The 15621-nt window shown below is 40.0% G+C and overlaps 1 protein-coding gene across 2 annotated transcripts in view; it reads right to left on the bottom strand.

Moving 5' to 3' along the window:
* The window catches only part of FAM204A (family with sequence similarity 204 member A), a 32495-nt gene extending 20713 nt beyond the window's left edge, over positions 1-11782 (bottom strand). Inside the window, exons 1-5 of one of the 2 annotated variants that reach the window (XM_027528426.1) lie at positions 11678-11782; positions 5400-5638; positions 4793-4880; positions 4637-4667; positions 4356-4455 (exon numbers count right to left, since the gene is read on the bottom strand). In XM_027528426.1, the coding sequence (XP_027384227.1) occupies positions 4356-4455; positions 4637-4667; positions 4793-4880; positions 5400-5633 (453 nt within the window). In that variant the 5' untranslated portion in view covers positions 5634-5638; positions 11678-11782. Of the gene's footprint in view, positions 1-4355; positions 4456-4636; positions 4668-4792; positions 4881-5399; positions 5639-11316 lie in introns of both variants that reach the window. The other variant, XM_027528427.1, reaches the window with a different exon arrangement.
* Between the last annotated feature and the right edge of the window lie 3839 nt (positions 11783-15621).

The raw sequence follows: 15621 nt of genomic DNA, 5'->3' as shown, positions 1-15621 counted from the left end.
TTGGTTTTTCTTGCCAAAAAGTACCCATTAAGTAGACATAAAACTACTCCCAAATATGATGGCTGACTAATCAAATTGATGCAACTGAAGAATACTTAAGGCATTTATAATGAAATTAATGAGTAAAATTTATTCTAAAGAAATTCCCAAATAGATTCAACATTAACTATGTTATGATTATAGAAGTTTTTTAAGACCCAGAACTACTGCCAGAAACACAATTATAGCTGTATTTAATACAAGAACACTTTAAAACAGCTCTATATATTAGGAAGATTATATTTTAAAATACAGGCCTCTCTGCATTGCCAGGGACGCAGGTGACAGCAGTGTTATAAATGCACATCCTTGGTTGAGCAAGTTTCAATAATCTGGCAGTGTTCCAAAAAAAGAGGGGGGAAGAAAAGAATAAAAAAGATGGATCACACAATAGACTTAAAAAGTTCGTCTTGTTTTACCATTCTTGAGAGTTGAGTGACTGAGTGAAAAGGAGACTAAAAGGGTTGAGAAGTAAAATAATAGAGCAGAAATCCATGCTGGTTTTGTCCAAACTGCATCACGGATTTTCATGATCCTCTCTAGATTTCTCCGGCAGTGGCTATTTTCTGGTGGACTGACATTTATTCTTAGCCTTTATCTTGATGGCTCCAATGTGGACATCTTTTACTATCTATTTACTCTGTTGGCTTCACAGTAGAGACTCTGGCATGATAGCCCAAGGGGGCATGGAAAACAGTGATCCCAAAGAACAAGGGTGAACCTGCTGGCATGCAATTAAGCTGAACTACCAAGAGAATATGAAATCATCTGGCTTCACCGAATCCTTCCTTTCCTCTTATGCTCACACTTACTAATAGAATAATAAGTGCTGGCAACATCCTGGGCGATACTAGCCTGGCCAGCATCGGTTTCCTTGTTCAGGAGATGCCATGACTTTCTTAGTCAGATGTCACTCATACAGAAGAACACTGCTGTTAAGAAAATCGCATATATATGGAATTTAGAAAGATGCTAACAATAACCCTGTGTACGAGACAGCAAAAGAGACACTGATGTATAGAACAGTCTTATGGACTCTGTGGGAGAGGGAGAGGGTGGGAAGATTTGGGAGAATGGCATTGAAACATGTATAATATCATGTATGAAACGAGTTGCCAGTCCAGGTTCGATGCACGATACTGGATGCTTGGGGCTAGTGCACTGGGACGACCCAGAGGGATGGTATGGGGAGGGAGGAGGGAGGAGGGTTCAGGATGGGGAACACATGTATACCTGTGGCGGATTCATTTTGATATTTGGCAAAACTAATACAATTTGTAAAGTTTAAAAATAAAATAAAATTTAAAAAAAAAAAAGAAAATCCAAACTTCTAAAACAGATCAGTGAGCATACATAAAAGGATTTATAGCAGTCTTCCCTTAAACAGAAATTTCTTTTTAAAATGGAGCTTGACTTATCTTTTTTTTCTAGAATACATCTAATATACAATGTGAAACAGAACACTAGCTCTTAAAATTGAGCTGTACAAAAGTCTTTGCACAAGGAATCCTAGTATCCTTTATTAAAGTTACTCTTCACAAATTCCAAACTTTAGACAAAGGATAACTTAGCCATATCTTGCCAATTATCAAGAAGGTACAATTTCATACACGTAGGGAAATAATACTCTAATACAGATAGGCTGTAAAAAATACTCTCATAATTTCTACGTTTTGAAAAGGCTAAAAGACTGAATTTTATAGCTTTAACTTCACTAAGAAACAATTTAGATATTCTAAAGTAAATACAGGATTCCCTGGTGGCTCAGACGGTAAAGAATCTGCCTGCAATGCAGGAGACCCAGGTTCAATCCCTAGGTCAGGAAGATCCCCTGGAGAAGGGAATGACAACCCTTTCTTGCCTGGAAAATCCCATGGACAGAGGAGCCTAGCAGGCTACAGTCCATGGAGTTGCAAAGAATCAGACATGACTGAGTGACTTACAATATAGTTATGAGAAAACATAACAAATATTATAAACAACTGAAGATCAAAGACCACCTAATTCACAAGCACAGCTTTAAAAGATATTTCCGATGAGAACCAGTATTTCACCATTTCTGGGAATTCCCTGGTGATCCAGAGATTAGGACTCGGCACTTTCACTGCAGGGGCCCAGGTCTGATCCCTGGTTAGGGAACTAAGAGCCTGCGTGCACACAGCGTGCCCGTAAAATATAAAAAAAATTTTTTTTTGAATTAACCATTTTTTCCCTCAAAATAACAATCTAGTCAGCAGTTAGGACTCTAAAGCAGGTGGGCCAGAGATGGCCTGGGGACCACTGCTGTCAGCATGAGCCTCCTACCTCATGCTTTGGAACAGGTTTGCTGCAGTCAAGAGCATCCTCCCCACAAAATCCCTCCTCCCAGCCCACCAGAATCACAGTGGTCAAGAGCACAGCAATCACGTTAAAATGCTTATCAGCCTCTTGGATGGTGAAGCTGGAGAACTGAGAATGGGTTTTAAAGTCTGGGTTTTAGCTTCAGCTCTAACCAGTGATTTCAGTAAGAAATTCAGCATTTCTGTACCTGCTTGAACATTTGGGAAAAGGAGATTGGCTCAACATCTCTAACTAGTTGCAGTACAAGGTGATCCTGGTACCACTTCCCCAGTGTTCCACAGACTAAGTGACAAGAATTCTTGGCAAAGTTCGAATCAATGGTTCACATGTAAAAACTCTGTTGTGTCAGTTCTTTAATGCATGTGCCCTCAGTGAGGCACCCAATTTTAAACCCCAATGATGGGTTTAAAAATCAAGCAGTTTTTCCCAAGAAATACTGATGAACCAGAAAACAGTAACGATCTCTACGTACATAACAACAGTATACAGCAGTGATCCTGTCCGTATATGCAAGACACAATATCCTTGGGCTTTAACCAAGAGGCCTCTGTACCTCCATTCCAGCTCAGAGCTCAATTTCCATGCTCCTGAAGTCTGTCAACATTCTCCTAGATAAATGTGTAAGTTACTCATTCATTCTGCTGCTGCTGCTGCTGCTAAGTCGCTTCAGTCGTGTCCAACTCTGTGCGACCCCATAGATGGCAGCCCACCAGGCTCCGCCATCCCTGGGATTCTGCAGGCAAGAACACTGGAGTGGGTTGCCATTTCCTTCTCCAATGTATGAAAGTGAAAAGTGAAAGTGAAGTCACTCAGTCGTGTCCAACTCTAGCGACCCCATGGACTGCAGCCTACCAGGCTCCTCCGTCCATGGGATTTTCCAGGCAAGAGTACTGGAGTGGGGTGCCACTGCCTTCTCCGACTCATTCATTCTAGCCTCTATCAAATATTAACACCATCTATAGACTGGCAACTGCCAAGCATGCGTCTCGAGACTCAGACTCTCCTCCAAGTTCCTGCCTCATTTTACCAATGGTCTACTCTATTCTCTTACTGATACCACCCATGCCCCGAAATGAACTTTGGATAGGCCTCGCTCTAAATCTTCTCCCCTCCAAAGCTTTCTCGTCGTTGTAATCAATGTGACTATTCACACCACTGCTTAAGTAAAACCCTGCATGGTTCTCTCCCGTCCTCCTAATTCCAATCTCCCCACCACCCCACAAGCGATCCAGAGGTAAATACTGTCCATTCTACTTCTACAGCGCACCTCAGATCCATCCTCTCGTCTACCTTCAGCAGCACCATTCTCACTCAAGCTCCCACCATCTCATGTCTGGCTGAGTCTCTTAACTGTTCTCATCTGCTTTTGCTGCTCCAAGGTCCATCTTCGATGTAAAATGCAATCTTTTCAAATGTAACTGTGATCACCACTCCCTGCACATGAATCCCTTGAATGGTTCTCAACTGCATTGTGATGAAAACCCAGTTCCTTAATGCATCCTTTAAGGTACTGCACAGTTTGGGCCCTGCCTGCCTGCTTCTGCAGTCTTATCTTGGGCCATTTACCCACCTTCCTCCTCACCGACTCCATCCAGCCAGGCTGACCTTCTCACTGCTACTCACATGTCCCATGATGGCTCTTCCTCCCCAGCAGGATCTTTACTCAGGTTATCACCTCTACACTAGTGGGCCTTACATAGATGGTTCCTTGCTGTCCTTCAGTCTTAATGAGACAGGCCTTCCCAGACCACTCAGCTAATGTGGGGCCTCCATATTAATTTCTTCACAATACCCTGTTTCTTTTTTAACAGTTTTAAAAAATGATTTGTAACTATATATTTACTTGTTTATCTAGCATCCTGCACACATTAACTTCTTCACTGAATGAATTAACGAGGAGAAATACCTTAGGCAAGACTAATTAATTATAAACAGTTCCTACTGGCGAACAGAAGATGCACTAACAAAGATCTTACCTTTTCAACTTTTTTCCTTTTAACAGGGGGGTCAAACCTCTCATTGACTCCAAAATACTGGGTAAGCTCCTTCCACTGGGTTTCACTTGAAGATTGTTCACTGTAAAAAGATAGACAATAACTTATGTTTCATACAAAATGTACTCATTATTACATTTACCATTTTTAATTCATTACCACAATTATATTACATCAACTACTTCTTAGGTTTCAGAGGTAATTCAACTATGTGTACAAGTTCTGCAATACTAGGACAGACAGATATTTTAAATTCCACCTACCTATGAGATTCTTCTTCATTCTTCAATTTACCTGAAAAGAATTCACAAAGTGTCAATACCTAAGCATTTGGTTATTTCAAATGATGGTTATTAAAAATTGTTAAGTCCAACTGGTCACAATTTAACACTATTGACAATTAACCTGAATTAAAACACCTTTTCTGGAGCGTTTTCTTTTTTTCTTTTCGGATCTAGAAGCTGAAGTTTTCTGTTCAGAATGCTTTTTATGCAATTCTTGAAATTTCTACATAAAAGCAAAAAAAAGAAAAAAAGAGCAAATATGTTTTGAGGCAAAGTATACATCTGAAAAATAACATGTCAATAAAAACTATATTCTTAACATCTACAAAAATACAAATATAATGAAAGTAGTTTAGTTCTTAAGGTACTCTATTGTCTGAGACTTTTACAACCTGAATGATCTTCATTTATTTCCAAACACGTCAATCTGATAATTTAGGGGTAAAAGTCAATGACTCATAGACTTTGTAACAAAGAGATTAAGACTGAAACTCCTTGTGTACTGTGTTAAGTAAGTTAATCCTACTAAATGTTTTTTTTTTCTTCCTCTTTTTATGAAAAACAAAACAAAAATGAACGCAAGTACCTGAGTGACCAATGAGTTGGCCACAGACCCAGAGAGTAATAAAACCATTCAGAATCAATCTTCCCTACCCGTTACCCACCAAGAACACATACATTCTGACCCTGGCAGAGACACACAGGCACAGACCTCAATAAGAACACATGAAAGAAAACCTACATTCCACATATTTAAGGGAATTCCAGAGGGACACTCTTCATATGCATTTATATTTGCCTCTGCTTCAGTGCTTGGTCCATCTGTAGGAATATCTACCATCTCTGTCTTTTCAAAGGTCCCATCTTCTTTACCCTCTTGTAAGTTAAGTTCAGAGCTCTCTAATGTGGTATCATCGTCAGAATTCAATTCAACATCACTTTCATTTAGGCCAGGAGGTAACAGCCCACTCCACATCTTTTCTGCTCGAGGGAAAAAAAATGAATTAAGATATATAAAGTAGACATGGAATGAATTTTAAGACCATTAAAAGATATACCAAGAATCTAATAATTATATCAATGGTTGGGGAAAAGTCCATTTACACTTTTAAAAAAATTGGTATAAAGCAGAATATACTCTCCATATCAAAATAATTTAAATATTTTGCTTATATAAATTTTTAGAAGTGTAAGGTAGCTTAAGTAAGTCTGTTATAAGACACACCTACAGCTGAATGACTTAATGACAACAAAATCTTGATCCTGTAATACATGAATAATTTTGTCCAAAAAAAAGAGGAAATTCAGTAAAAGCATTCATAGTTCAAGAATGTTAAAAGCCTAACAATATACACTGCACGTAATTTAAGAATTGTAACACTACATTTCAAGCTGTAACAATTAGAAAAGAAAAATAAAATTGGATTTCTCATCTGTGTTTGAACATATAAAACTTCAGAGGACTATCTATGGAGGAGGAAAACAATTACACAAAGGAAAATGTTTGAGCTGTGCAAGCAGTTTGAGAAGAGTATGGTGGTAAAAAGGATGTCCCCAGTTTTACCTTTTACACTGCTTGTTAAAGTAATACTAAATAGAGTATAATCTTTACAAATTAACAAAAATGTATAGCTTTTTAAAGTAAATATATTGTATTTGGAAAACAAGTTCAGAGTTACTTTTATCATTAGTTATATAGCCCATTGGTAGAGAGAATCATTAACTATTGTTAAGTCTAATAAAAATAATTTTAAAAAATTCAAGTTGTAATCATTTTCTAAAATTATAATTGAGTACATTTCACTCTTAATCTCCATGGCACAGTCTAGTTTAGCATACATAATAAGCCAAAACCAGTTCATTTAAAAGATGCCTAGAATAGAGAAGTTGGTTGTTCTGCTCAGGATTTACCATCAACTGAAGGAATAAAACGGAAAGGTGGAAATTTTTCGCTTTCTGCCCTCTATTGTGTTAATCGAGTATAAGAAAACCACCAGCACTGTCTCCGAGACAAAGTATCATGGCATTTTGCATACTCTGAAGAATGGATTCCTGATAACTTTTAAGGACCTCCTCCCAAGTCCAAAGAATCAGCTCTCACTTTTCACAGTTTGGGTCCAGTCTCATTAGCTGCTGGCTCTCTGAAAAACATCCTCACCAAAACACTGTCATGGCTTTTTCAGAAGAAGATTTCTAACATCTAACTGTAATTTTGAGGAAGTCATTTTTAACACCTCTGACCCTGTTTTTTCATCTGTAATACGGGGCTAATTACCCAGCACACAGGGTTATTCTCAGAATGAAATGAAGTAAGCTACTGAAACACTCTACATGGTGTTCAGGAGGTTCTGGGGACTTGATCAATGACTGGTTCTTTTTGCCATTATCATTTATTTCTGTGGCCATGTACTGCATTTTTATCATTTCTATTATGGGTGGCAGCATCTATATAAGGTAGTTTTGAAATTTCTAATGTTTGAGGTGCATTCATTTAGTAATTGATACAAGTCATTTAACTCCCTGATTTCCACAGTCTGACATGAACTTTCAATTAAAAATGCTGATGTCTGGTTTTCTGAATGGAGCAATAAAATCAGAAGCAAATTACCAGGCAGATAACAGAACCTAAGCTTTAAGGCTCATCTTTTGCATAAGATCTTCCAAAGCACTATACCTGATTTTGTATTTTGAATCTGTATTCCTTTTTTTAAAGACGAGGACTCAAATTACATAAATTCCAAGCCCTATAAAACCGGCTATGTGTCTGCACGCTTAGTTGCTCAGTCATGTCCAACTCTGCAACCCCACGGACTGTAGCCCACCAGGCTCCTCTGTCCATGTGACTTGTCAGGCAGTTGGACTGCCTGAAGTTCAGACTTTTCTGGAGTGGGTTGCCATTTCCTCCTCCAGGGGAATCTTCTCCACCCGGGGATGGAACCCACCTCTCCTTCACTGTAGGCAGATTCTTTACCACTGAGCCACTGGGGAAACCTGAATCCATCCCTAATCTGGACTGAGGATTTTAAAAGTTGGAAGTAGAGGTAGTACTGAGATACAGTTAGCACAAAAGATATGACGTATAACATGCCAATATAGAAAACAGGTGTGGAGCTATTAACAAAAACATTTCTACTGTCCCGCGAAGGAGCAGGAAGGCTGTGATAATCCGCTCTACCATGACTTTGCCACTGGCATATAATACACCTTCAGACTCACTATCCATTTCAGGACTGTAGGATGGTAACAAGTTTCAGAGTTAGCTTTCTTAGCACTATTTTGGAGCCACTGTTTCTCCTCCCTGTCCACAGCATCTTCTGCATGTCCAGTGTGTGCCAGGCACTAGCAAGACATAGAAACAGCAGTATACAGAACGGGCAAAAATGCCTAACCTCATGGAACCAACATTCTTATACAAATGGCAAGCTTCTGTCCATCAGCAGCCAAGTACCACTCAGCCCAGACTTCAGCTATGGCAGCTCAGATGGGCACAGTTCTTCCACTGGGCCACTGCTGCAGTATCTTCACACGGTGAGTCTATGCTCTGGGCACCCCAAGGGGCTTCACCTTGGGAAGCAGGGCTAGTAGCTGTGGAGAGGGCATGCCTTTCTTCATCAGCCCTTAATAATTTCTGATGACTTTTGGACTTCCTCAACTTCATCTATGTTTAATAAGTTCTTGCTGATGTGGCATTAAGAACTGTCCTCAGCAGGCTATTGGCTAGTATGATAACTTCCTGTGTGTGCCCATGGTGGGGGAAAAACTAAAATAATTTTTTAAAAGTGGACTCTATGTCCAAATCCATAAAAGGCGGCGAAGATCAAGTAAGATGTGTTTCTGAACTTAATCCCTAATTATCTTTAAAGCGATGTGCCATTCTCCTATGACAGTAACATATACACATACACAAACAGCAGGACAAATTGGTGGCCGCTGACAAACACAGATAGTTAACCAAGCAGCCTGCAAAGTGAAGCTGCCCACCTGAGCAGCAGCTCTAACTGCAAATCAGCCAATACGGAGTGGCTGCTTTGTGACTTGTTTTGGGCTTAGGTTCAAAATCAGTGTCTTTCTAGTCAAAGCATATGCATGTTATTTCTACATTTCCAGTTGTACTACAGTACCGGTTAGTCCCATTAGGCCTCCTGTTACTTCTGTTTGGGTTGCTCTGGATTCTGATTCTCTAGTTCTTTGAAGCATCTCTCATCTTATACCTTTCAGGGTGCATTCTTTCATTTTAAAGCAGGTAACCCTTCAAATGTGGGCATTACTCAGCCATTCTCAAGAAACATCACATACCAGAGACTAAGAAACAAGTTTTTTAGTGTAGATTATAGTCAAGTCTATATAACAGTCCATGTGTTGTGAATCCCCCTATTCTCTGTGATTTTGAATATCAACTTCTCCATTTCACATACTCTGTACTGCTGGAGTGAAGATTCTTCCTAATCCACAGTTATTCTACAAAGAAAAATTCAGTGTGTGCTATGCAGTCCAGGGTTGACATGATTTATGATGAACAAAAATATTTATATCACATCCTAGCCTGAATGGCTAGGCTTTCTTTTGCCCTTGGAAACTAAGCACAGCTACTACTTAGCACACCTGGGCAGATATCATTGTATCTAGAAGAACATGGCACAGCTCAGCAGTTCCTCAGCTAAGCGTTTCAAAGTTTTATGAAGACAGTAATGGAGATTTCTAAGCTAATTTCAATACTCAAAAAGCTCAACATATTTCATTTTCCCTCAAACAATATCATGCACTTTTAGGTTAGGAAACTTAAATTCAATGAAACATTATTCTTCACCACATTTTCATTCATCTGATTGGTAGCTAAAGGCCTGAGTTTTACTAAAAAGGAAAAAAACACAAATTAATGGGTATAGTTTAATAGAAGCAATATTTCAAAATACAGCATCCATGGAGACATCAAATTACAATAAATGGGATTCTAGGTTGTGAAAGGATTGGGAGCCAGTGGTAAGGCAGAGGAAAAAAAACAGTTTCAGAAGTCAGAAGATGGGTTTCTAGTCCTGAACAACATAACTGTAGAAAAGCCACTGCATCTGTCTGGGTCTTCACCCTTAACCTAAAACATGAACGGTTTGATCAAATCTCTGAGACGTCTTGAGGCTCTAATATGCCTTTTTATGGATCTCAATATTATGTGTGCCCAAATGCCCAGAATCACCTCATTCTTTGATATAACACTCCATTCCCTCTCAGTCAGAACAATACTAATTAAACCCCAACACCCCAGAAGATAAGGTTTCTCTCCTAACCCAGCCACCACAGCCACGCTTGCTAGTTTTCAGTAAGACCCTGCACTTCAGAGAAAACACCTAAAAGACGCTCTGGAGAAAGAGAAAGAAACTCCACTGTGACCAAAGAAACAGAACCAAGAGGAAAAACAAACCATGTCTTCGCTCTAAGTGGCATACAATCAATGTGACAGGCACTGTTCTACCTTAACCCTCACAATGACCCTACCACTAGGAATTATTATCCAAACCCCTTTTACAGATGCGGTAACAGACTCATCCAATGGTTGGCGATCCACTAATCTTAGAAAAATAGAACTCTGTAACTCAAAACTCTATAGAGTGCATCGTTTAGTAATGTTATATTCTTGGTGACAGAGATTTGAGAGTGGGTCTGAAGAATGTCCCCAGCCTGTAATAATGTTAAAATTTGATCAAGAAGAAATTTTTTTCTCACTTTTTAAGGGAAGAAAGCTATATAAAAATGTTATACCAAATTGAATACAGGCCTGGGTAATAATACCACATTCTCTAAAGTCCAGGTAACTGCTTATAATCAAAACTCAATCTAAGCACTTTATAGGTAAATGTCCCCTGATGCTCATATTCTAGACTCTCAATTCCATTTTTACTGAATGAAGTTGCCTTATTTCCCAAATTTTGTATTCAATATTTGGCAAAACTAATACAATATTGTAAAGTTTAAAAATAAAATTAAATTAAAAAAAAAGAAGGAAGACAAAAAAATAAATAAATAAAAATAATCACGGAAAACTGAAAATCTTGTCTGATCTGAACTTAAATCTTACAGAAATCGTGAACCACCACCTACCAATCTGAAGATCCTGTTAAATAACTTACACAATAATCAGTTTTTGTGACTGGACGTTAATTACTTAACTGAAATACTTCTAAGCATGTTATCATCAACATTAATGCCCTGTTTACGTTTATGAAATAAATGTGCTCCGTTTTCTCAAAAAGGTACAGAAAGTACAACTGAATCTCAGGCCTGACTTCGGATTTAAGTTACCAATCCGATTAACCAGATAAACTATTTAGCAGGATTTTGCCCGTAAGCATATGTCAAAGTGAGTGTCTTGTTCAGCCTAGGGCTAGAAAACACTCCCCGAGATTCAAGACCCTGCAAGAAAGATTTACAGGTAGCCAATAATATTTCGAGGCCCATTTTAAAATTGGATGTCTCCGTAAGAATATTTACAGGGTGCAAGAATGCAAGAGGGGTGGCTCTAGAAACGTACACCTTTCGCTGCAGGGCTGAACCACCCGGAACTCTGCAGGCTCTCCTGCAGCTGGGCCACACTCCGATGCCCAAATGGGAAGAATCCCATCCCGGCACAGAACTAAGCGCCACAGATTCTGATGTAGGATGTTTACCTTGCTGACTCTCCCATCAACTGCAGCTCGTTTCCGGGTACGGCAACTGTAAACAAGAGCCCATTTCCCGGGTCGAAAGCCTAATCCCGTCTCACTCCGGCCGGGGTGGGACGGAGAACTCCTCTCCCACCAACAGGACGGGGACTCCGCCGCGACGCCGCGTCAGAGCAAGGCGGAGGCCGGTTCAGCCGACGCTCCCACGGGCCCGGTCAAAGGCTTTGCGGGCCTGACCAAAGGTTTTACGGCTCGGCCGAGAGGCTGTGAGGCCTCCCGCGCTTGCTCCCTTGTTCCAGGCACCCTGTCTTCCCTGGGTCCGTCTCCCTGGAGCACAAGAACCAGCCTAGCAATCAGCCGTACTCACCAGTCCGGACGGTGCCGCCCGGCAGCCATCTTAAGGCCTGCCAACATCGCGCCTTCTCATTGGCTCCGACATCTCGACCAATGGGCTGGGGCCGTTCTGGTCTGGGGTCGCCATGGTAACCGGTCGCGCTTGGCTCGCCTTTTAAATAAACGAAAAAGGGCGATTCGTTTCTTTCTACTTCTTTTTTTCCCTCTGCTTTTCTCTCGCCATTTTCTCCTTTCTTCTAGACGTCTTAAAGACTTTTTTCTTTTTCCATCCCCTGCCGTACTCTAGTGCTCTGTGGTGAGGAAAGTGCCTGGCACTGAGTTCATTCCCCAAAGACCGGGACTCGCTGCAGAAGCTCTTAGACCCTTCTGGGAACGTTTCCATTCATTCAAACTCCCCCCACCCCCCGCCCCCCAGCTCGCTTCCTTACTTTCCCACCCCCTCCCCGTACATATTTTTTTGAGCAGGAACCGTGCCAGCCTCTGTTGAGAGCAAAATGGTCTCTACCCCTGCTCTCGTGGCGCTTAGCATCTGCTGATGGTGGCAGCTGCTGCTGATGGTGGCAGCTGCTACAGACTGGCTGTGTGGCCTTGGCCAAAAGCTCATTGAGTTCCTTTTCCCTGGCAGCCACTGACTTAGGGTCTGCGAAGGGGGTTGGGAGGAACATAAAAAATAAGCAAGGGGGAAAGAAATAACCAAAAAAACTATGAGGAAAATAAAACAGGATATGACCATGATGGGAGTGGGACTATTTTAGAAATGCTTTCATACTCTGAAATAATGTTCTGTAATAATAAAAAAAATTTTCTGTTTTCTAGTGTTGTAACGATCATGTAACAAAATACGTATAAACCCCTTAAGGCATTACCTGGCCCCCATTCATTTCCAGTCTTTCAGCTATTTGTTGTTATTGTCACTAACCTTATCAATAATGCCTTTGAAGCATTCCAAAAATGTGTAAAAATTGCATATGGCACTCAATAACATGTCATAATTTAGTATAAACAGGTGTTTAATACTTAACTATACACTACCTAACCCCCTTTGTTTTCCAGAAGATGTGCTAGGTGTATGAAGTAGTTTTCTATGCCCCCAGAATGATAGCAAAATCTGAATTGACAAGCTTGGGTCACAAAGACCCTTTCTTACATTCACATTCTCTGATTCTAAAACAGAAGCAGGGCTGAATGATTTAAGCATCTGTATGAAACTCTCTGGGGCAAGTGTGTCCAGCCTCTCAATAATGTTTTCCCTGCATCCAGACACGTAAACAAGTTAAGCAGTTAAAGAGAGAGTGTGTCGGAAAATTCTGTTGTGGCTGTTACATTAAGCTTCCTAACTGCTATCTTAGTCTGCTGGGGTTGCCATAATAAAATATCACAGATTAAGTAATTTTGTTGTTGTTATTTAGTCACTAAGTCCTGTCTGACTCTTTTGTGACCCCATGGATTGTAGCCTGCCAGACTCCTCTGTCCATGGGATGTTCCAGGCAAGAATACTGGAGTGGATTGCCATTTCCTTCTCCAGGGGATCTTCCTGACCCAGAGATGGAACCCTCATCTCCTGCATCGGCAGGTGGATTCTTTACAACTGAACCACCAGGGAAGCCTATACAGCTTACACAACAAAAATTTATATCTCATAGTTCTGGACGTTGGACCATCTAAGATCAAGGGGCCAGCAAAGTAGATTTCATTCTGAGACCTCTTCTCTTGGCTTGGAGGCAGCAGTCATCTTGCTGAGTGCTCATAAAATCTCTGTGCGCTATGTAAGGAGAGGAAAAGGGAGAGAAAAAGCTCTCTGGTGTTTCTTCTTAAGAAGACACTAATCCTATTGGATCAGGGCCCTACCCTTATGACCGAATTTGACCTTAATCAGTTCTTTAACCACCCCATCTCCAAATACAGCCACCCTGGGTTTAGAATTTTAGTGTTTAAATTTTCAGTTCATAACAAATGCTGAGAGGGAAGAACTGAGACAAAGGATAGAAAGGAAGTATTGTCGGCCTATTTAAGAACTGTCTAGATTGTTTCTATATAAATTCTATCATAGAATACTCATTATTTACTGCATATAAATCTGCAATGGATAAATGGGGAATATAAGTACTCCAAAGACTTACAACCACCAGATTTCATACCAAAGATTTTTGGAAAGTCCTACTCCCAAAATACATAGTTTAAAATGTTCTCAGTGTTAATTTGAGAATGCTCAAATATCTGATTAACTTACTCTTGTGACATAATTGGATTTCTATAATACATGTAAATAGGTCAGACTTTTCTTCTGGTTTTGGTGGTAAGACTTTCAGTCTCTGAATATTATTATTTTGCCAGTTTTCTAAAGGAGATGTCAGTCATTTGATTTATTTTAATCAATAAATTTACCTTCCCTCCAGCAAATTCCTGCTTTGGAAACCTGCCAAATCATGCATTTTGTGAATGAAATACTTGTTTTTGTGAGATTTCTATGAAATACAGAATTATTGAATTCCTTTTACTAAATCATATTAAATGTGATTCAGCTAGACAATTGTGCTTGAATTGTGTTACATCTGGCACTAATTTCAAACATGTAAGTTTCATTTAAATTTTCAAACATCTTAAAAATCATAAAGCAGTTTTTCTTTGCTAAGAAATATTATAGTTTATGAATTGTTTTTCCTTATATTTAGTAATATTTGGAGAAGGAAATGGCAACCCACTCCAGTATCCTTGCCTGAAAAATCTCATGGACAGAGGAGCCTGGTGGGCTGCAGTCCATGGGGTCGCAAAGAGTCGGGCACAACTGAGCAACTAACACTTACTTACTTATCCTAAGCGTAGAGATTACAAGTCACACTCATGTTATAAAAGATTAATTGTGGAGGTCTTTTTTTGGTAGCTGCTAAATCTCTGATGAAAATTTCCCCAAATATATTGAAGTCCCTTAAATATGTCTCAGTTGGAAAAAGTAAATGCAACTTTGTTGAACACATGATAAATGTACTTCTTGCTGAAACTGAGAAAGAGAACAGTTCTTTCCATCTGTATAAAATGCCTTACTTTCTGCATTGAAGAAAAATTAGGCTAATGACTTATGCAAAAAAATAGAATCAAGGGAGTTCTGAACTTCGATATTGCATGACAATTTCTCTGTCTGGATTTTTTAAACTTGCAAATTGAAGCATCTCTAGGTAATGTTAATCTTCCAAGAATATATCAAACAACTAACACTATGACATTAGCAACAGTTGACATTTGAGGAAAGGAAATTTCTGTAATATAGGATGTTGCCAAAGAAAAGTACTGTTTCTTTATTCATCCTGCCTTACTTTTAGATTCTTCTGGTCCAACTGGGTTGTACATAGGAAGATAGGAGAGGTGCTTGCTATTATGTAACTAATGTCATATAAACCCAAGAGGTGGTTATTATTGTATCCATTTGACAGACAAAAGAAATTAAGGCTTCAAGAGTTTGCTAACTGCTAAGTCACTTCAGTCCTGTCTGACTCTGTGCGACCCCAGAGACTGCAGCCCACCAGGCTCCTCTGTCCATGAGATTTTTCAGGCAAGGATACTGGAGTGGGCTGCCATTTCCTTCTCCAAGAGTTTAAGAAACTGATCTAATGTCACAAATATAGTCAAAGGTCACAATCAGTTCAGTTCAGTTCAGTTCAGTTCAGTTGCTTAGAAAGTCCGACCCTTTGCAACCCCATGAATTACAGCACGCCAGGCTTCCCTGTCCATTACCAACTCCTGGAGTCTACCCAAACCCATGTCCATTGAGTCGGTGATGCCATCCAACCATCCCATCCTCTGTCGTCCCCTTCTCCACCTGCCCTCAATCTTTCCCAGCATCAGGGTCTTTTCAAATGAGTCAGCTCTTCGCATCAGGTGGCCAAAGTATTGGAGTTTCAGCTTCAGCATCAGTCCTTCCAATGAACACCCAGGGCTGATCTGCTTTAGAATGGACTAGTT

This window comes from Bos indicus x Bos taurus, chromosome 26 (assembly GCF_003369695.1).
Source record: "Bos indicus x Bos taurus breed Angus x Brahman F1 hybrid chromosome 26, Bos_hybrid_MaternalHap_v2.0, whole genome shotgun sequence".
Classification (NCBI taxonomy): Eukaryota; Metazoa; Chordata; class Mammalia; order Artiodactyla; family Bovidae; genus Bos; species Bos indicus x Bos taurus.
The sequence above is the reverse complement of the archived record's forward strand: the minus strand, read 5'-3'. Positions and strand labels throughout refer to the sequence as shown.